This window comes from Rhamphochromis sp. 'chilingali' (genome assembly GCF_963969265.1).
Source record: "Rhamphochromis sp. 'chilingali' genome assembly, chromosome: 11".
Taxonomy (NCBI): Eukaryota; Metazoa; Chordata; class Actinopteri; order Cichliformes; family Cichlidae; genus Rhamphochromis; species Rhamphochromis sp. 'chilingali'.
In genome coordinates, this window is record NC_137938.1 from 9,838,278 (window position 1) to 9,861,455 (window position 23,178).

Here is a 23,178-nt window from a genome sequence, read left to right on the forward strand (position 1 = left end):
TCATATCTGCTCCTGCTCGTCTATTCTGCTTTCTTCTTCTTCTTTCTGTGAACTAGATGTGTAGTGTGATTTGCTCTGGTGTCATTCTTCCCCCTTTTTTCACAGAAACAACATTAAAAGAAAGAACTGCAGCTAATGAGAAGATGGGTGTTAATGTGTAGTACGATCAATGTCAGCTGTTACTTCAACTGAAACTGGCACTGGGGGAAATACAAAGACTCTGAAAATACTTAGAAAAATTAACCACAAATGATTTTTTTTCTTAAAGTGAAAACCATTACAGCTTTTAAAGGTTCCTTAAAGAAGACTAGAAACAGAGAAAGACGTGGACTCAGGAGTTCCCCAACTTTGTAGTCCATTTCTTTAATTTCACACACCTTAAACAAACCTCCTATTGCACATAACATTACAGTACTCAGATCTATATTTTATCCTTCCTTGTCTACAATAACCCTAAATTTAAAAACATATTCATTAAAAAAATAATTTCTCCTCATTCATAACATAATATACTCTTCTGTGTTAAAAATCATTATGTAAAAGCATCTCTTTGATACGAAGGAGTATTAGGGCCACATTAAGAAAAACATGTATAGATCATTTTGAGAATAAAGTTAAAATTTCGAGTCGAAAAACTTTTTCATGGAAAAAAAAGTCATAATGTGAATATTACAGTTGTTTCAAGACAAACTGCCATGGTTGCTCTACCCTCTGCTTCAGATTCAGTTTTAGTAACAATAAAGGAAACAGCACACAAACACAGTGTGGTTGATAAGTATAAAGATGGTGCAGAAAGCTGCATGTGGTCAGATGGAAAAAACACAAACTCGGAGGAGTGCATTTGTGCAAAATGAAATAGCTGTTAAGCTTTTATCGATGGTTATACTGTCGTGCAAAAAAGAGGATGTATGTTGTATCACAAGACGGCTGATCAGTTTGTGTCACTAACTAATCTACACAAGGCATTTTGTAGATGGTATAGCAAAGGTGGCAGTTTGTCTTGAAACAAAAAGAAAGAAATCATTTTGAACAGAATGTCAGTTTTTCATCTGAATGGACTTTGGATCAAGTCTTTTTTAGAAATATAATTTAACAAGAGTTTTGCTTTATGTAAAGATGTACAGTTCACAGCAGGTCGTGCTATCTGGGCAGCATTTCCTGCAGGTCTGCCACGACATAAGCAACCACGGCCCACAATGCCGAGCAGAGGTCCATGTCTCGAGGGTCCTGGACGCTCATGGTGTCGCCTTCACTGTGGTGGAACCAAAAGTAACGGCTGTCTGCCACGTGGAGGCTGGCACCTGGATGACACAGGGACAGAATGATGCACAAAGAGCGTCACAAAACATGCTGGAAAATCTGAAACTTCAGCTCTGGAAACAGTTCTGGACTCAGAGTTTCGCAGCTGTAAAGAAGCATCGTCATTGTGTCTGGTTTATTCCTTTAGAATATTTCTCTTTATGACTGGTCACAGCTGTAATTTGTAATTTGTGTCCTTGTAATTTGAAACTAACGAAAACCACCAAAGGAAAATAATCTGCTCTGAGCCTCAGTTTACATTCTAATTTTATATCGACTTCTTGTCTAAGCTATTAAAAATGCTTTGCTTATGTTTATGTATTAGAAAATGTTGTATTTACTGTGTACTCAAGGCTTTAATTTAGTTTGTGACCTAGAAATCATATTAAACCTATATTTAGTAAGTGACATTCAGTTAACAAAGGATTTTCTGAGCTAATAGCTGAAAACTGGGCATGTTTCGACATGTTTTACAAGCGTTTACAAAAGAAGATGTGGCAGGCCTAAAAAGAAAAAAGAAAAAACTATCAGCAGATGTAGAAGCCTCATCAGAAATAGTCTCAGTGGAAGAATGGCTGTCAAGAAGCCATTTCTAAGGAAGAGAAACAGGGAGAAAAGGCTGACGTATGCTAAATTACACAAGTACTGTGATATTTAGTTTACACAAGAACTGGATGAGAACAGAGGAACAGGCTCTGATGGAGTGATGAATTCAAATTTTAAAGTTTTGTTCAAATCATCATCAATTTGAGGTCAGCAGAGACATACAACAGTGAGTGTTTACAGCAAAACACGGTGGAGTCTCTCATGGTTTGGGACTGAATTTCAGCCAGTGGTGTTGGAGATCTTATCATAATTGATGGAATTATGAATGTAGAAAAGTGCAATCACTATGCAATACCATTGGCCTCCCCAGACCTCAACAATATTGAAGCAGTGTGGGATCATCTTGACAGAGATGATGGGAGAACTGACAAAAAGGCAGTCAACATCCAAAGAAGAGCTTTGAATGTTCTTTAGGAACCATGGAGAACTATTCCTGAAGACTTCTGAAGAGTTCGGGTTGTCAAACCAAATATATATTTAAACTTGTTAGAATTTTGCAAACTCTGTTTTTGCCTTATATAGTATATTTCCGTGTATGTTTGTGCTTGCCTCATCAAATCACTGCATTAATTTCCCATTTTCCAAGCAAAATATAAAGAAATGAGGGGTAAGTTAGTAGTGTACATTAGTATTGTTAATGTTGTATTGTATATGAGTCTGTATGTAATGCGAGAGTTACTTTATCAGCTAAAAACACACGTATAGGTTTAACAGATTTGTTGTAACAAAAAGTTCTGTTATGGTGACTATTTGCTGTTCTTCTTTTCTTTTATAGGGTGTAGTAATTGTTATTCTGCTTTTTATACACTTGTATTCATTGAAGGAACCGCAGACTACTATTTTCTAAAACCATTTAAAGGCCAAGATGACCCTGCTTGTACTTGAGTTATTCTTTATAATGTTAAAGTCTTAAAATCTCCACCCATTCCCTAAATAAATCTTTTAGCTTCCATCCAGATTATTAAAAAAAATTCCCACTGCTAGTAATGCTGACCAGTCACTCACAGACACGTGAGTTCCCTTTAGAACAGTGTGGCCCCACATTTATCCAAAATTAGCAGAAAGTTCTGCTTAAACATCACTTCAAGGTTAAAATGTAGGATATAATGGAAAAAATATAATCCTGTGTCACATTGGTGACCTGTCCAGGGTGCACCCTGCCTCTCCCCCTATGGTAGCTGGGATAGGCTCCAGCCATTTCTGCGATTCTGATAAGGATAACAGGACAATAATTGATTGATGAATAGAAAAATATACATTTATATGGGAAAGTTTAGGAATGCTAAGCAAACTGTAACATACCTGAAACTCGATGAATACAAAGTGTGAAATGCATACAAACTGAAATAAGATGTGAAAGGTCAGAGAATGTAACACATATCCTAATAAACAACTCAACTGTTTTGTTTTTTTAATGTATTGATTTTTTTAATCAATTTCATCAAACTATAATAAACTGCAGTAAACAGAACCTGCACTATATAATACGGTACTGTAGATGGCAGTGTAAAAAACAGAAATCTGCCCAGAAACAAACAGAAGAACCCAGGAGCAGTTTGGTTTTGGTTAGCGGTGTCAGTCACGTCGAGGAGGTGTTATTTTCTTCAATGCAAACGTAAACTCCCATTGTATACACTGCCACAGGAAGACGAAGTGAAGGAGCAGTGGTTAAATTCATTTTCACTACTATTCCTCAGCAGTACAACCCCAACCGCGTATAGTGCTCATTCATTTTACCGAGAGCTGCTTCCTGAAGCGGTTCAATGCTGGATTTTCGCAGTGGTTAGTCCTGAAAGACGAGTCAGTTCCCACTTTGCTGGGAAAATCTGGAGAGTCATGAGTGAGTGTGCTCTGTTATATTTTTACTGCTGTTACAGTGCAGAGCTGCTTGTGTAGCAGCAGTAGAGCACTGTAAAATAATATAAACCTACAAATAAGCCCATTTAAAAATGTGTATTGCTTTAATTTAACCATCCGCTCAATCTACCAAATTGAAAGAAGAACCCAATATAAGGCAATAATCCTGCAGGCATTTCCTACTAACACTTATTATAATGTTCACCCAACTCTGATGCTTGATGATGGTTGATGGTTTCAACATTGAATAACTGGAGTCGATATGCAGTGCAGATATCCATCGGTCACTTCTTCCCAATCAAAAAGAACATCTCATTTAACCCTAACACGTGATAAATGACTCATGGCCCTCAAAAAACAGCAGGTGAACGGAAACACTGACGTCTATTTTGAAGATATAAAGCACTGGTTTTTTGTATGTGTTCCAAATACATGGACCGGTTTCCATTGCTTCTAGTGCTTTCTTTATTTGCTACTTTAGGATCGACTGTGACCATCGTTTGCTAAATGGTAAATGGCCTGTATTTGTATAGCGCTTTACACATTCAGTCATCCACACACACATTCACACACTGGAGATGGCAAGCTACATTGTAGCCACAGCCATCCTGGGGTGCACTGACAGAAGCGAGGCTGCCGGACAACTGACCACCACCAGTAGCCAGCGGGTGAAGTGTCTTGCCCAAGGGCACAACGACTGAGCCACGATTGCCTGGAGAGGAGAAAATGCTGTCCTACATACTGAACTTAGAGGAGAGAATCAAAGCATCGATCCTATCACACTATGATCAATCAGATATCAATACCAGCGTTGGTATCAATACTGTTTGGATTGAACCACTCTCCTCTACAGACCATTCACGACAACAACCGACATAATAAACAAAGTGATGCAGATCATGTAAATGTTCATTCATTCATTCATAAATGTATTTTCCATTTCATTCCATGACCTGCTGATATATTTGGTTTTTAAACAACAGCCTGTTGAACGCAGAGCTGAACTCTGAACATCCCACTGCTGTAATAAAACCTACTTGTTCAGTTGTTGCCTTGCATGAAAAACAGATGTATATAAGCTCTCTAAATATTATGAGATATATTAACTGATCAAAGCGTGTTTAGGGTTCTCTATAATTAGTTTGCGTTTGCAATTGCTGTTAGGATTATCATAAATCAATGTATACTTCAGGTGAGCTGGGATAAGTGATGGATGGATATGTGTGTTTCTCTTTGAAAACAGTGAGGCGGTTCAGATAAATGAGAGGACGCTGAAATCAATATTCTTTTGATATAAGAAATAACTCTTTCATAGAAATTGCTGAGCATTAGGACTCAGGTGCAGAGCAAGACTCCTGCATATTTACAAACTGAAAATGTGTAAAAGTGTGCATCGCTTCTTATTTTTAATAGCGTATTGCAGCATTCACGCATTAATTTAACACACTAAGGACTAATTAGCTGCCGTTTTAGAAAATCCAACAGTTTTTTTAATGTCTAACGTACAGGCGTTAGTATTTCCAACCTTAATGTTCCCTTTTCTTTAAAATTCCAACCTTTGTACTGAAGAGAGATTTTTCACAGGCTGTTCTCATTTATATGGCCTCCATAAAACAGCAGGGTTTACACATGGCAAAGTAAGGTGTGTATTTTTTGAGTCCATCTTCTGATCATTGTAGTTACAACACAGCAGATATCTGGCATTACAATGTTAGGAGACTAGTGTATGTTCGAATTCTCAGCACACCGCTCTTCTCTTTTTTAAACTCCTTATCAGTTCTCCTACCCACCCTTTTGCCCTTGATTAAGTACAATGACGTTTTCCTTGAGGAAAAGAGGCAAAGGAGATAGGAGGTACTTTTGGAAAGCACCCTTTGACTAAGAAGCAGTTACTGGGGAAATCTATAGATATCTGCTCTCACAGTGTATTTTCAAAATGCCAGATCAGATAAGCCTGGTTCCATCCAGCCTCTAAAAATACGTGCAAATCCTAAACTTTTAATGAAACACTTTTGTTAAAACCTTTGAATTTAAGCTGAAAACCTGCACTTCAGCCACATCTCAGTGATTTGATTTAAACTCCTCTGTGGTGTCATCATTCAAGGACATGGCCCCGAATGTTTCTAGTAATGCTCAAACTATCTATTAAGTTGTCCAGCTGTAGCTCAGGAGGTAGCATGAGTCATCTAGTAGTTGGAAGGTTGGTAGTTCAATGTGTGTATGATTGAGTGAATGAAGCTTTCAGTAAAAAGTGAATTGAATGTAGAGTTAAGAGTTTATAAGCACCAATTCATTTACAGTTTATTTGTAAAAAACCTGGCAGGTGATTGGCTAACTTAACACTAAATGGAGAAAAGTTTTGGGCCACACAATCACTTAATCTCTGCATTCAAGTATTTTCAGTCCCATTGCCGCAGGTGTTTATAAAATCAAGCACCTAGCCATGCAGCCTGCCTTTGCAGACATTTGTGAGTGAATGGGTTTGCTTTAAAGAACTCATTGTATTTGAGTGTGGTGCTCTGACAGGATGACACTGCTGCAACTTCTCATGAATGAATGTATGAAATGTATTACCTCCTACCTACTCCATGCTGTTAGTAATATTGTTGCAAAGTGCAAGTGTTTAGGATCAATAACTGCAGAGTTGCAAACTCCCTCTGGCTTTAGCATCAGCACAAAAAGTGTACACTGGGCACTTCATGTTATGGTTTTCCATGTCTGAACATGTTGTGTACATTTACGTGGCCCAGTACTAACTAACCACATGATATGCAATAGGAGAACAGAAAGAGGAAAGATTAACTAACGTCTGAGGCACTTTGAAAGCAAGCAAACAGCCAGTGCAGCAAGTTTTGAAGTTATAATGTTGGCACTGAACCTTACCATCTTTGGAAGTAAAATTTGCACATAAAATGCACACTAAAAAGATTTGAAGATTGAAGTAGGTAGTAGATAAGAAAATTCTTAACAGAATTAGGTTTAAAACTATGTGAAGATCACGATCTACAGATGATTTTGCCATCTGCAGAAAAAGCAAGAGGAGGAAATGTATAAAAACTTAAAAAAAAAACAACCCTGCTGGTATCTGAAGTGTGATGACAACTCTCACGTTATTTAAGAACTGAAATGTCTGCAAGGTGAAGCCTGACAGAGACAAATTACTATGAAATAAAAAAAGTCTTTTAACATTAGATTACAATTTTTTTGTCTATACTTGTGCGCATTATTTCATGGCACTTAATTTCAGCTTTATTCACTAGCAGCGGAGTGCTGGTATCAACATCTCTGCTAATTTATGTTACGATTCAGTAAACCTAGAAAACTGCTGAAAGCAAGTCCTGTCACAGCCACTTTCTGTGCTTCTGGGCAGTTATTTGGGCAGCTGAAGTGCTGATTAAATGAATAGGAAGATGGTGGAAAATTTTATTTTAGTGGTCACTGGGACATAAAACTGCATGTGCAGACTTCACAGGTCAAGCTTGAACTGCTTAAAATTTATTGCAATTTGGGCACAAAATAATCATTTAAGAGTCACATTCCTTACAAAGGTTATACTTCAAAAAAACATGCAACATTGCATTCCCTCAGAGAGCCAGCATGATCCATGTCTGTGGCTCTCCCAGCAGAGCACTGAACAAACTCCATGCTAATATCACAATGTGGTCAGCAGATAGCTAAACATGTTTGATTTTGCAAATCTTTTTATGCCGAAAGCCCAGTTAGACACTTTGCTGTTAGGCCACTACACTATGAGATAGATAAATAACTGCATAGTTGAAATGAATGAAAAGCATTTCAACTATGTATTCAGCCAGTAAAATGACTGGCTTATATGTGTTGCACATTGGCTGCTGTAAAGCAAATGATTGCTTTAGAAAACCATTTTTCATATAATGAAATTCTCACATGGATTCAAGTAATTGGATTCAAGACTGCTGCCCCAGAAAGAAGATCAGTCAGCACACAGCTGTCAATGAAAACCCGGCAGATTTCCCTCCGCAGTACAGGTCTGTGGCCCTTCAGATGATCAAGTCATGCAAAAAAAAAATCCTTTTTTGCTTCCACTATAATGCATATATGTGGAGGATCCTGTCAGGGTTACTTGTTCCTTGTATTTGCACTTAAGCTACACAGGCACAAGTTCCCAGCACAGATTGTTGGTGTTTGCACCGTCACCTTTCCCTTGGACAGCCCCATGGTGTTCCTACAACCAACATTAGTAAAGCGATCATCTAAGAGTCCTCGACTCAGCCTCGAGGAGGACCCTTAAAAATGCACCTTCGTCGAAGGCGGTTTGTAAAGAAGAAGAAGATTTAGCGTGATTGAGGACGGCATTTTCATAGAGGGGAGTTAATGAATAACACACCAACACTATGTACTACAAAATCAATTCTCAAGTGAAAGGCAAGAAATTGGCCCTCACTTATGAATAATGTGCACAGAAATGATCTTTTCTGTGGATAACTCTAGCATTCAGCTGCTGCGTCAAGATGTTAACAGTTGACACTTATAATGGTTTTCTACTACAAAAAGCAGTGTATGTTTTCATATCCTACAATCACCAGAAAAGAGAAAGTATTCTTAAAGCACAGAGTGTCGTGAAGCAGGGCGTGAGCCACTCACAAACCGTTAACAATGTAAAACTCCAATTAACTGTAATTGAGGCAGCTAAATCTCTGTCTCTTCAATACATCAAAGAAGGGGTGTTTCTGCATCACATGTTTAATGAGGTTTTAAGTCGTCTTTCACACATTATTCTATGGTGTCTTTGTGACTGCAATGTTTCACTTCTACAAAACGCCTCATTTTAACGTTTACAAAACCACTAAGAGAAACTAACCAATGCCTAGTCAAAGGAGCTTGCAAAGAAAAGCGTCTGGACTTCTTTAAGTTGCTTGAAGACGTTTCACCTCTCATCCGAGAAGCTTCTTCAGTTCTAACCAATGCCTACTCTCAAAATCCTGAAAAACTGAGGTAGACTACAGCTTGGTGGAGATTGTTGTATTTACTGCTTGGCACAGTTAGTTTGAAGTACTTGGTTTCCCACTTGTAAAAAATGGTACCGTGCAGGTCTTCATGAAAACTGATTTAGCTGTTGGCTGCTCAGCTGTCAGGAGCCTTTGTCAGCATATGACAGCTCCTGTTATATAGGTTGCAATATGATGTGTAGAGGTGCTTATATTTCTTTTTTATGGAAATTATAAAAACACATACTGTTTTAATAAAAGTCAATTCTTCTCCACTTGTAAGTTTTTTTGTATTTGTGGGTATGTGTGTTACTTTTTTCCTTCTCACTTGATTTTGTAGCTGCAAAATCCTACATCGAATCCTATAAATGAATCTCAGAGTCTCTAAAGTTAACGTGACCTTACTTGTGCTCAGGTTATTCCTCTTACTTACAGCAGTCCCCTGTCTGCAAATAGGAGAACTTCAAATCTAGAGGACTCTAAGTAACCCCACTACTATTAATATTGACTAATGACATCTGATTCCCAGTATGAAAACTCTAAAGGTCAAACACCAAAAATGTTTGCACTATCCTCTCTATCATCTCCCCTGAGATTGTCACTGTTGCTCAAGTAAATGGACTACAAGGAAAAGATGAAAACTTGTGGAGGACAAAGAGCGCATGATGTGTCAGCCTCAGATAACAAACTCACTGCTGTGAACAAAAACAAGAACCAATTCTCCAGCATCGGTGGGATAGTGCCAAGAAATTAGAATGCAAGTGGTGACATCCAGCATGAAAGAAATCATTTTTGAGATACGAGGTAGTGGAACATGATTAAATTAGATGGTTAAAGTTTACACCAGGGATGTCAAACATAAGACCTGGGTTCCAGAACTTGTCCGCCAAAAACTGGCCCACTGGACTGCTTTGGAAAATGTGAAGGAAGGGATCAATTTTAGACTTTTAACTGTTTTACAGCTTTTCTAATGGATAAAGACTTTCCCATTGCCATTCATACTACACGAAAGTAAGAAACAGAACAATTAAATAACAGTAAGTTCCTGTTTTTCATTATCGGCTCTCAAAAGTTCACAAAAAAGGAACTTATTCTCCTTTATCGACCAAGATTTATACAGGCCTAATGACTTATTTTTGAAGTTTGGCTTTAAAATAAAAAAAAAAGTAATTCTCATCTTTCGGTAACCATTTGAATAGGTGCAGTACCTTATGCCACCGTAATAAACCAAATCTCCTTGTAAAGCTCGTCTTCTCCCCTTTCTGTAACTGTTTAAACTTTGTCTCTAGCATAAACATTAACGTGGTAAATAAAGGGTTAACAATTTTTTTTTAATCACAATTACAAGACAGTGTGTGCAATGAGCTTAAGGAACTTTTTTTGTAATTATGCATTTAAAAGTTTCGTGCTAACAGATTTTTATCATTTCGTACAGCAGCATTTCTTTGTCATATAGACAAAATTGAGAGGTTAAGAGGCTGCAATCAGACTCCTTTTTCTTATATTAAAATATATGAGGGATTCAAAGTGTAGTTAAACTTCTTTACACTGACAGAATGGGTAGTTTCTCTTAAGGTCAAAGTCGACTATACCATGTAAAATGTGGCATCCATGGTCTTCAGATTTCCATTTAGTATTTTGTTTTCTTTTCACGCAATATATAAATTTTTTTTATTTAAATGTAATTCAGAGTATTTTGTGGTTTGCGATGTCTTATAAAACTGTAAATAATGACTACAAGGCAATAAAAAATATTACTACTATTAGTGGTAAAACTGTTTCTAAACTACAAATTCAGTTGTGAAAAGACTGATAAATTGCTTGTGCCCAAAATGTATTTATACTGTTAATATATGAGTTAGTGTCTTTCTATATGTTACAATCCATCTTCAACAAACAGTAACACATGTGTAGAAGAAAAGAGCAGAAAATAGTTCGACAAATTTCTAAAGTAACAAGAAGACAGAAACGGACTTCGATATTAGGTAAAACCTTTTCAAGGGTTCATTGTTTTTTCATAACATGCAACACAGAATAGCCAATTCAAAAATGTAAGTAAACCAGCTTGAGATGATTTGAGTTTTTAGGCATGTGTGTTATCCTACTGGAAGATGGGTACACTATAGTCATGAAGGGATGAACATGGTCAGCAACAATACTCAGGTAGGCTGTGGTATTTAGACGATGCTCAGTTGGTACTAGGTGGCCCAAAGTCTGCCAAGAAAATATCTCCCAGACCATTACACCAGCAGCAGCTTGAACTGTTGACACAAGGCAGATTGGATCCATGCTTTCATGTTCACCCCAAATTTTGATCTTAATATCGTAGCAAAAATCAAGAATCAACAATGAAAGTTTCCAATTTTGGTGAACCTGTGTGAACTGGAACCTGTGTGCTTATTGTACGGTGTGGTCTTTTGCTGCTGAGGCCCATCTGCTTCAAGCTTCAATGTGCTGTGAGTTCAGAGATCAGAGCCATCAGATCAGCAGTTTCTGAAATAGCCTGTCTACCATCCACAACCATGCCCCAATTGAAGTCACCTTCTTTCCTCATTCTAATGCTCAGTTTGTACTTCAGCAGGTTGTCTTGATCATGTCTACGTGCCTAAATGCACTCCCATGCGACTGGCTGATTAGATTTTTGTACTCGCAGTTAGAGATTTAAACTGAGATACAGTTGAAAAGGAAGTAGAAGAGGTCTGTATGTTTTTTTTAAAAATATAACACTAAACAATTTCATACAATTGATTTGATTAATCTATATTTATTACACTTTATTTCAACTCTATACTGTATTAGCAGTAACAGGACTGTTACAACTTTAACTTTAATATCCATAATTTAGACGTCTTGAAGTGTTGCTTCATAGCTTTAAGTCATTCTAGTTACAATACACAACTGGCTTTAAGGAAGTGGAGCCAGATTGTATTAACTAGAATCTGTTCATAGACCATCGGTGAGGATGTGATTCTTTGTGCTCAGCACTTTCCACCGAAGAGAGATCATTAAAATTCCCACCACTAAAAGTAGGATGTGTTACTTCCTTTTTAACTTTGTGCTCATTAGTGATGTGGCTTTCCCCAGCCTATCCCAGCTGTCATGGGGTTAACACTCAGAGACAGACAGCTATTCATGCTGGCATTTACAACTATGACCAATTTTGAACAATCAATTAAAAAAACACGCATGCTAGGTTAATTGGAAGGAAGATGGAGAGAACCCATGGAGGCATAGAGAGAAAATGCAAACTCCAATGTCCCTACTGTCCCCTTTAAAATAAACCTTTAGTTATACCATTTAGTTGCAGACAGGCATATTGATTAGACTGACCTGGAACTCCTGCCTGCATCCATGGTGAGATGTCTGTCCCTTCACCGTGGGCCTCGAGTTTGGTTGTATTAATGGGAGCCAAAAGTTTGACCACTTCTTCCATCACCTGTCGAGATGGAAAAAGACACAGGAAATTATCTTTATATAACTATTATGACAATATTATGATTGTAATTTCTAGATTTGAGCACTACTGGAACATTCAGTGACAACGTACAGATGCTTTGGTTCCACATTAACATGATAGATGCTGTGGTTCCTACTACTTCCTTTTTACATGTAAATATATGGAACCTTTACAGACTTTAATGAAAAAACAAGTACATTTACTGGACAAGATGCTATTTTCATGTCAGTTTGCAAAATCTGTGTGCGGCAGAATTCACAATCTAATACCACTATTTTTTTTAAATAGTTGGGTTTTAATATCACCTTTTGTGCTGCATCACTGCCTGTAAATTGCAGGCCAATGGGGGTGAACGTCCCCAAGTCGGACTCCATGACAAGGTCAAAGTTGGACATGTTTACCTGTGTGCAGAGAGGACGCAAAAAGGGGGAACATGTCATGATCAGAGATAAAAGGTGAAAGAAAGCAAACCGAACCAAAGTACTCGCAAACAAAGCATACACACTCAGCCAGCCACTATAAGTACCTTGAGCAGCTGCCTTAACTAATTTAGGCAATTTAAAACGTAATTATACATCAAATGTAAGAACTGGACCAGTCCCACGGGCAGTTATGGTACACTGGTGTTTCTGGTTTTTAAAACGCAGTATATTACAGGTCAGGGTCTGGTGTGCAGCAAGAACTCCAAAGAAGGAAATTGTAAGACTCCAGATTCTTATTTAGATCCTTTGCACAGGAAAAACATGGGAGCTAGCCAAGTCCCTTCAGTGTGGTGGAAGTGCCTTTTTAAACTGCCTTTTCACAGTTGTGACCCTTCCTGCTTTTTGGGCAGCTGGAATAACATTGGCTCAGTGCTTGTTTTCTACTGATTGGCACGGTAACAGCAGACAGTACCTTGTGTAGATTAAAGTATTGCTGTGCTCCGACTCCGCCCTGCTCCTCGGCTGTCCACAGCACTGTTCGCAAAGTTCTCCTTGGACGCAGACCTACAAAGAGATGAAGACACATACACAGTATAGAAAGAGGAGGATAACGGCTCCAAATATTAATAATGACATTTTTCTTTTCTTTTTTTTTTTGTTGAATAAAAGGTCTTTGTAGTCTTTGTTTGATGACCCAGTCCTTGTCCAAGGCTCATTCAAGTAAATTGTCCACAAAAATACTGTACTTTATATGCAGGTCTGCCTCCTGTTGTAGTTGTGTGTATTTTGTTCCTCTGCAAACACTGGGGTGAAATTACTGTTTACAGTCAGAGGATTTGTTTTTCATTTTGTCCCTGTGTTTAGAACTGGAAACTTTAGCTCCACTTAATGATCTTTTTTTTTAAATTGGTCTCAGTATCGCCACTGCTGGTTATTCTGCTTTCTGTGTCGGCACATACTGATTGTTTCCTCTCTTTTTAATGAACACATTCACTTATTCTAATAGAATTATTAGATTTCATAGTAATTTTGTGACTCAAATAAATAAAAATAAACAGAGGATGCTCTGCTAATCCAGCGTAAAATGTTTTAGATTAATAACATGAATAGGTACGTTTGCCATCTCCTTTTTCTGATTAACATTTAAGCAAAACTAATAAACTTGAGCTTTTATTGCATTCTACAATATGCACATGTTATCATTGCTGAAGTTTATCTGTGATTTACTTTAAGTATTTCTCTGTATATTACCAAGGTCTTTGATGAGTGACAGGGCCTCCCAGGAAATCATGGCTCCGCCTCCGTCATCCATGGCACCCTGGCCCACATCCCAGCTGTCCAAATGTCCGCTCAGTAAGACAACCTAGAGAGATTGTACAGATAAAGAGAAAATGTGTAAACAAGAAACAGAGGAGCAAATCTGAGGAAACAGATAGGCAGACAGTGCTGCCCATATCCTGTTGACTTTTTATTAATGTCGACACAAATAGTTAAAAGTCCAGTTAATTTGATTCTTTTTTTAACAATAAAAAGGTTTGTATCAGCAGGAAAAGTGAGATTCGTTTAAAAAAAAAAAAAAACAAAGAAAAAGATGAGAGCACACGGGTCAGTGTATCTGTACTCACAGGAATTTCCAAGATTCCTGTCAGTGGGATGTAGATGAGCCGTTGTTCAAGGTTGCAAAACATTTTCTGACCTGATCTAGCCCTGTCCGTGCAATGACCCAGAGTCTGCACATTCCCGTAAAAACCAATGTGTTTTTTTTTCACAGTGTTTGCTTTCTTATGTAACTGAAATGGTAATATATGCCAATGTGTTGGTTAGTCGCCCATTTGATTCCAGACTGAGATGTCTAAACTATAACATTGGAATGTGATTATTTCCAGATACAGATGTTTCTCACAGAATGCTTTGCAGTAATTAATTTTTTTTCTCCGAAGTAAGTTTAAACTGGGGAGTCTAAATTATAGTATCTACTTAGCAAAGGAAAAGTGTAAGGAGTTTACCTTTATTAATACTGGTAACATCACTATTTGTGAATGATGCATAAATAGTGAGAAGTTCCACCCTCTTTTAATTCATACGTTTTCATGTAGAAAAGATTCAGACTAGATGAAACAGCAGTGTGTGAAAAATTAAGTTCACCTTTACTGCTTCCAAGAGTTTAAGTAGCAGCCAGCTGCTGCTAATCAAATGCACTTGATTAATTTCTCATCAGCAAGTGTGAGCACAGGTATAAAACAATGTTACAAAGTAAAGATATCAGCAATGTCTGAGAGAAGAAACCACTGCTGTCTATCAATCTGGGAAGGGCTATGAGGCCATTTCCCAGAAACAGTGTACAGTGAGAAATACTATGCATATTTATCCCAGCAAATTCATCCCAAGGTCAGACCATGCAGTGCTCAAAATAAGAAGAAGATTAAACAAGTATGACTAGTTTTTGGAAGAGGTTCCAGGAGGGGTTAAATTCCTCCATATGTGAAAGACTGATAAAGTCATACATGAAATATTTAATTCAATTCAATTCAATTTTATTTATACAGCGCCAATCCACAACAACAGTCACCTCGAGGCACTTTATATTGCTAGGTAACAATAACACACAGAGAAAAACCCAACAATAAAAATGACCTCTTGTGAGCAGGCACTTTGGCAACAGTGGGAAGGAAAAACTCCCTTTTAACAGGAAGTAAGCAGGCAAGTAAGCAGAACCAGGCTCAGGGCCGGCCATCTGCAGCGACCAGTTGGGGAGAGAAGGAAGACAGGATAAAAGACATGCTGTGGAAGAGAGCCAGAGATTAATAGCAGTGCAATCAATGCAGAGAGGTCTATTCACACATAGTGAGTGAGAAAGGTGATTGAAGAAGTAGTACTGGGAATCCCCCAGCTGCCTACACCTATTGCAGCATAACTAAGGGAGCATTCAGGGTCACCTGATCCAGCCAACTATATGCTATATGCTTTAGCAAAAAGGAAAGTTTTAAGCCTGATCTTAAAAGTAGACATAGTGTCTTTTTCCCGAATCCAAATTGTAAGCTGGTTCCACAGAAGAGGGGCCTGAAAGCTCAAGGCTCTGCCTCCCATTCTACGTTTAAATACTCTAGGAACAACAAGTCCAGAGTCCCCCAGTCCAAGAGAGAAGAGCTCTAATGGGGTGATATGGTGATACTATAAGGTCATTGGGACTGGTTATTCAAGACAAGGATTTTGAATTCAATTCTGGATTTAACAGGAGGCCAGATATATTTACTGTTTCACACAAACTCCTCATTTATGGGAGCACTGTCATCCTAGAAGGGGATCACTCCCATCAAGTGACTCACTACAACAGTGATGCTCCCATCCAAGGAGGCAAGTGGGCCCATTCCATTACAGCATAATATTCCCACGCTGTAGTTCTCAAGTATTTGCAAATACATTACATTAGTAAAGAGGCCAGTCCAGCAGCGAGCCTGGTTTCACATTAACAGAATCATATACAGCCAGTTCATCCCAGGTTACAAACTGCATGAGGGATTTTGCAGTCAAGTCGTCTCTGCATTTAAACCATTCTTATAAACACACAGATTTGGGTCACCAATAGCACTGAAACATCAGGACATTTGTATATAAAATGAAACCTCAAAATGTGGATTTATTTTTCTATTGTACTGTAATTTTTACATTGGTTACACTCAGAAAAATAATCCTGCTCCTGTTAACTTGATATTATATTTATATACACTCAGCCACTTGGTTAGTTTTGCTATGACTCTGTTTAAAGCCTGATTGTACATTGTGGCCATAGCAGAGACCGCATAATGTGCTTTGGTTAAAAGTGTAAATTATAAGAGACCACAAATGTATTTTTTTTAATGATTCATTGTGGTGTATGTAATATCCAAGCATGTTTTCCCCAACAAAGAGAGGCTAACATTTACAGTCAGTTCAGAAATCATTCATACCACATTTAATATTTGAAAGCTTAAAACTTTTTTAAAACTTCAAACTAAAAAGAAGGAAGAAGAAAGATGTAGAAGTTGGAGTGGGTGGAAAAATTCTGTGACAAACTTAACTGTGGGAATGACTCATTCAGCCCCAAATGTACATCTTCTAATGAACACACACACACAAACGCACATACACAATACGTCAGCCACGATAACTGCTACTGCAAGAGCACAAAGTCACAGGGCCAGAGATGATGTCAGCCATGTCATGTGTTTCATTTCCCTTTCTATAATAAAGCTCCAAATGCTGGTTCCTATATCAGAATAGTAAAAGCTTACATCAGCGCTCTGGTTCAAGAGTCCTGACGGATTTTATCTTGGACTTTGCATTTAGGATGTGAACTTTTCAAACTGTTAAAGGGGGGGGAGGCTTGCATTTGTGAGGGAGTCAAAGTTTACACAGATATAGTTCATATATCCCACATTAGTGGGAAATTTTCAAGAACAAACATTGTATACCATCATATACCTTCATCTGCCAATAAAGCAAATACCACATTTAATATGGCACACACACTTCCTTAACAACAACAGTAACATCCGCATACCAGGCAACCTCTACAAATATACAGTATACACCAGGGTTATCAGATGCCACTATGGAAATTTCACACAGAGCGTGATAAACTGAGATGCAAAATTCAGTGTAGTCAAATTGAACAAGACACCCCCCCATTTCCCTGCATGTTTGTTCCACACACCTTTCATCACTTGTCTTTGCAAATAACTGCTACTATAATTTACATACCCGCTCAGCTATTTAGGACATGTTGGTTTAACCCATCATGAGCTGCCTTGTGTGAATGTACAAACTCCAAACAGTTACTTCCAGTACGCCAAGATAAATCTGTCCCTTTCGTTTTAACTGCAAACTGTTATGTTCTCTGACCTTTTGGCCTCTTGGAGAAAGAGAGCTGCTCTCTCCCTATCCAGTTCCAGGTCTCCCACACAGCATTTTGCTCATTTAAGTAACTGCCTATACGGCTCCAGCAGCCAGCGCTCCTCACTGTTTGGCCACTGGGCTCTAAGATGTGTGGTTGCTGGAGCTGTGCTGTTCAGTGTAACCTAAAGTGATCTTTGGAGTTGAACTGTGGCAAGCCTGTGGGACCTGTCATGCTCTGTTGCTCTGTGTTTAAGGAAACCAATCTGTATGTTAGTGGAAGTTTGGTAAGGGTTTGCTGTCATTTTATGTACACAACTGTTCTCCTGTTTTGTGGCCAGCCAGAGCACTTGGGCATTGTATTTTTGTTTCAACACATAGCTCAGTGTTTCTTCTCATTCTAGTAAGAATGGGGGATTTTACTTGCTTTGGCCCTAGAACCCCTGGTGTCTATTTGCTTTCCTTTTTCTACTTAATTTAATATTGTAAGATAGTTGTAAATAAATTCTTTGTTTCCTATTCAGTAATCTTTCTTGGAGATGTATGGTTATGTTACAACTCAGCTTCTAGGTGAGGCGTTGTAACACAAACTCAAATATATTTACATACATCATGTACATGGCGCTGAGCATGCCTCTAAGCCCATTTAGCACTAAAGCCCAGAAACCTTGGGTAGTATTTCCAGGGGACTCTAAAAATATCTCCTCTAAAAACTGTATTTGCATACACTGAGGTTTCTGCAGGAGCACATAATCTATTCATCAGGTTCTACCTGTTAGATGTGTCATAAATACAAAGCACCTGCAGTGAACTGAAAAGGTATACTCTGCAGTTCAGTAGGTAGTAATTTAGTCCGCTCATAGGCTTAGAGTTAAAGCAGGCCATAGTTTGTCATCTCGTTCTGTTCTTGACAGTCTGATATTGAAAAGGTTTGCTACTTAAAACTGTGAGTTTGCGTTCCCTTTGTGAAGTAACAACCTTACATATAATCCATACTGGAATAATATGATATTTATATCGCAACCGATATGCTTCATGTAAACTGAGTAGTTGCAGTTTGCAGTTTTATGCATTATATTACCTTAAAAAATACTGTGAGTAGTAAAAAGCTTGGTTACATTTAGCTGAGTTGAACTGATCAACTATAAATTTTATTTTTTTATGGTCAAAATGTTATAATTGGCTTACGAGGCAAATGAGAAGAGAAAAGAAAATAATCACTTATACTTACCAGAATATCTCTGGTAAGAATACCTCAAGGTGCTTTGTATTGTAAGATAAAGACCCCACAATATTACAAAAACAACCCCCTATGAGCAAGCACTTGTTACAGTGGGAAGGAAAAACTCCCTTTTAACAGGAAGAAACCTTTGGCACAACCAGTGGTGGATATCTGCTGTGACGGGTTGGGGGTGGTTACTGTATTGTTTAAATAATGCAGTGTTCTCATGAAAGCCTATTTTATACTGGTTCCTGGAAAGATTAAATCACATAAGCAAACACAAAATACAGGCAGAGTTAAGGGCTGTCGGAATATCTTCAGTCAGCAAAAACAGCCCACACTATTATTTCCTTCTCCACCGAGCTAAGATAAAAGTGGAAATAACTAAGAAGGAGATTTAAAAATGGATTATTGGGACATCTGATTTCCTTGTGGTTTATGTGTAACATCCGACAAAACGGATTTACTGTAATATCAAAGTGGAAACTAGACAAATAATAGATGAGATAAATTTGTCAAACATGCATATCTATGTTATGAGTGAGTGAAAGCTACCTGCTCAGGGTGTTGCCAGCCTTTTATCTCAGCCACCGTGTTGAAAGAGTCAGCATCAGGAAGGGTCTTGGCTCCCATGGTGAGTTTAACCACAATTTTCTGACCTCTTTGTGCCATACGCCACATCAGCTCAGTATCCTCCACAGTGATGCAGGCTGTGGGGATGCGCTTCACTCCATCTTGGTAGTCCTGCCAGCCTGTGTGGGGACTACACAGGTAGTGATAAAGACAGAGATGTATGTAATATACCAGTGATAAAGTGACACTACAACATTTCTAGACAGTCAGATAGCTGGACACTTGGAGAAGATAGATATACCTGTTAATAGAGAATGGAGTGACTGATCGAATGAGTGTAGCCACAGCTCCTACTTTGGCTGCCTCAGAGGCACCATAAGCACGGTATGCCACTGTCTCTCCATAGCTAACATATGGCTGGTTAAAAACCACAATCCTTCCTGCGGCCTCACTGGCTCGACGCTTCAGTTCCTCAAAAGACTGAACTACCAACACCTCTGCCTCAATACCTACAGGAATAACAATCAATCAGTGAGCAGTAAAGGAGAAACAGATGAAATGAAAGCTGTTTTATACGACTATGGTCTTTACCTTCAGGGGGTGTTCCTACGCTGCTACCCAATCCCAGTATAGCCAGAGTCTTGGCTCGAGGAGCAGTCATCTCTGCACTCTCCTTCCCCCGTACCCAGTGTGGGATTTTTACTGGCTCTAGATAAGACAATTAAACTATGTTTATATTCACCAGAAATCAGCTAGAGTTCCCGTACGTTCTGAAACACATGTTGGATAAAAACTGTAAAACTTACCCAGGTGTACATCCAACCCATCCTGCACCATGGCATTGTACATGTATTTAATAGCCATCTCCAAGTTGTTTGAGCCACTGACGCGGTTTCCTATAGTGTCAGTAAAGTCTGCGAGCCGTCTGTAAGAGCGGTTCTGGGCAGCACCGAACACAGCCAGGTCAATGATCTGTTTGGCCACATCAGCATAGCCTGCTACCTCAGCTGCAACCCCAGCTGGGATCATGCAGAGACACACAACAAGAACATATCAAAACACTGTAAAGGCTTGCAAAGACTGTTCCCGTTCCACCAGTTAGTTCAGGTACACTGTTGTCATTGTAACTCAGTACATAAATCCCAACATTAAACTGATCAAAGGATCCAAAGTAACTGGAAAAAAATGCATGGGTACAGAAGGCATTTATTAGCATTAATTATAAACTGGTTGTTTTAATAAAGGCCTTACTCTCTCAGAGTTTGGGTTACCTCTCTTTGCAGTATCATTGGATAAGACTCTGACAGCAGATCCTGAATTTATAGTTTGTGCAGAGTGGGGATGACCATCACAGAAAGAGGATAGGTTGAGAAACACATTGAGGGAGAGGAGGATACATAGTGTCCCCTTCCAAGTCATCTGTGAAAAGAAAATATCAGTGTGTTGTTGTCAATTGATGTTAAATTGCTACTAAATCCTCCTTAAACCGCACACACACTGCAAGTATCCTCTCATCTTAGTACGAACTAAAAAGCAAACATGCATCACCCCTGCTAACACAGTTAATCTAGCAGATATGATTCAAACAGGCAATTCACAAAGACACTTACTTTGCACTACAGCAGGTATTTTCTATTTTTGATATGCGAGTGTGTATATGTAAATGTATAGGCATGTGTTTGCATATGTATATGCAGTTGTGGTATAAAAAGCAGGCATAAATTAATCGTAGTTTTGGGCTTTTAATTATTTTTTTCAACTGTGCTTTTTTCATAGTGCAATGATTGCACAAGAATTTGGTTGAATTTATTTTGGATTTTCTCTAATCCACACAGGGTCAAAAACAAATATACAGGCTCTACAGTGTACTTTAACTTGACCGGGCCAAGGCCTATTAACTTCTCATTAATTATCATGATTGACTTCAAATTTTGCTTTCTCTTTGCAACAATAGAACCACTGAACTACCAGCATGACTGTGAAGTAAGGTTTTACATTGCCATGGACCGAGAGGGTACCAACTAAGAAAAATGCTCCAAAATCAACATCTTCAAGCTCAACTGAAATTTGCAGTTGCCCACATGGACAAGCCAAATTCCTTCTGGAGAAAAGTTTTATGGTCAGACGAGACAAAGATTGAGCTGTTTGGCAACAATGACCTAAGAACACTTTACTAGCTGTGAAGCACGGTGGTTGTAGCGTCATACTCTGGGCTGTTTGCTGCCAGTGATACTGGTTAACTGCGCAAATTGGATACAATAATGGAGGACTACCTCCAAATTCTTTAACTTCACCTCAAATCAACAGCTAGACAATTGAAACTTTTGAAACAATTGCATGTTTCAACAGGACAATGATCCCAAACACATATCAAAACTGGTTTTGAAATGAATAAATTATGCTAACATTAAGCTTCTGGAATGGCCTCTCAAATCCTCTGAAAATGTTTAGACTATTCTTAAAAGCCAAGTACAATACAATACAAGGAAACCAACCAATTTAAATTAAATCTACAAATTCTGTCAACAAGAATTTCCAAATAACCAAGCCAGAAGCTTGTTCGTGATTACCAAAACGACTACCATCCGGTCAAGGTGTGACTTGCTAAGGGACATTTAACTAAACCTGTATGTATACTTTTTAGCCCATGTGGATTAGAGAAAATCAAAAATAATTTAATACTTGTGCACCCATTTCTTGTTTTTTTAACCAATTACCATGACATTCATCCCAAGATGATGTATATGTGTAAATACCTCTTTTTGGTATGTTACTGGGTTTATAAAACCAAATATATGCGGCAAATTTTAAACAAGGAATTATGATAGGAAAGGACATAAACAGGAAGTAAAGCGATAATTACAAAACAGTGGAGAAAGGGTGGTATTAAATAAGTTTATGCTTATTCCTACTCCTTTTTTTCAATATGTTAAGCCATGTATTTTTGTATGCTTTTTGCATATATTTTTTAGATATTCGAAATTAAGCCTTAAGCAAGAAAAGCTATTATTTTACAGTACTACACTATACGTGAATGGCGTTTTATTGGAAACGTTACGCTATCCCCAGTTATAGTTTTACTTTCACTTTAGGACATTACAATTATACTTTATTTCTTAGTAAATGTAGCTGGACACCACAATTGTTAAATTATCATATTAACACAGACGGCTTCATTCTCATTTTAAAAAACAAACACGATATATAAAAAAACTGCAACACAGACGAATAGAGAAGGACAGAAACGTTACAGCGGTTTAAACATTTCACAGTAACAATGAGCGCAAAAAGCGCTTCTCCATAACAGCACAAACCCTTCGAGTCAATTCAAAGTCTTTGGTTTTGTTGACGTTGCAGGACTTCGTCCAATTTTAAGGATATGCCAAATACACAAATACCGCAACGTAAACAGTTCCGTACTCGTGATTACAACCTGCATAGCGCACTTCCGGTTTGTCTTATTTCAAAATAAGAGCGTCATGCTTACCATAACAATAGTTTTGTTATACAGGTATTAAAATATGGTTACACACACACAAACACACACAAACACACAAACAATAAACCACACCCAGCCCCCCACTCTCCCGTTTTCCCCTCACAAAACTAAAATAATTCAATGAAACCGATTAGTATGCAACAACTGGAAATTAATAGTTACAATAGTTCATACAAAACGATTTTTGTTAAAATTACCCCTCATAAGTAGTATAGTCTATTCACATTATGGACATTGTTACTATTATACTCACCAAGCTTTCAAATATGTAAAATATGTCGGACATACAAAGATTAAGGAACTCATCACAGACTCTCATGGCCAGCTCTTCCACATAGAACACTTATAATCAGTGTTTCGGTTCACAATTGACCTGCTGTTCAGCTGTGCATAAATGATACCTT

The 23,178-nt window shown here is 38.1% G+C and overlaps 1 protein-coding gene across 1 annotated transcript; it reads right to left on the reverse strand.

Moving 5' to 3' along the window:
• Window positions 1–344: 344 nt before the first annotated feature.
• LOC308405107 (carboxypeptidase Q-like) lies at window positions 345–22,727 on the reverse strand. The gene is made up of 11 exons (XM_080895530.1): window positions 22,590–22,727; window positions 20,547–20,694; window positions 20,082–20,294; window positions 19,867–19,983; window positions 19,577–19,784; window positions 19,258–19,465; window positions 13,860–13,971; window positions 13,081–13,172; window positions 12,492–12,587; window positions 12,060–12,165; window positions 345–1,301 (listed from the first exon to the last, which is right to left on the reverse strand). Exons 2-11 carry the CDS (start codon window positions 20,692–20,694, stop codon window positions 1,141–1,143), a joined length of 1,461 nt encoding a protein of 486 aa, XP_080751656.1. The 5' UTR covers window positions 22,590–22,727; the 3' UTR covers window positions 345–1,140.
• Between the last annotated feature and the right edge of the window lie 451 nt (window positions 22,728–23,178).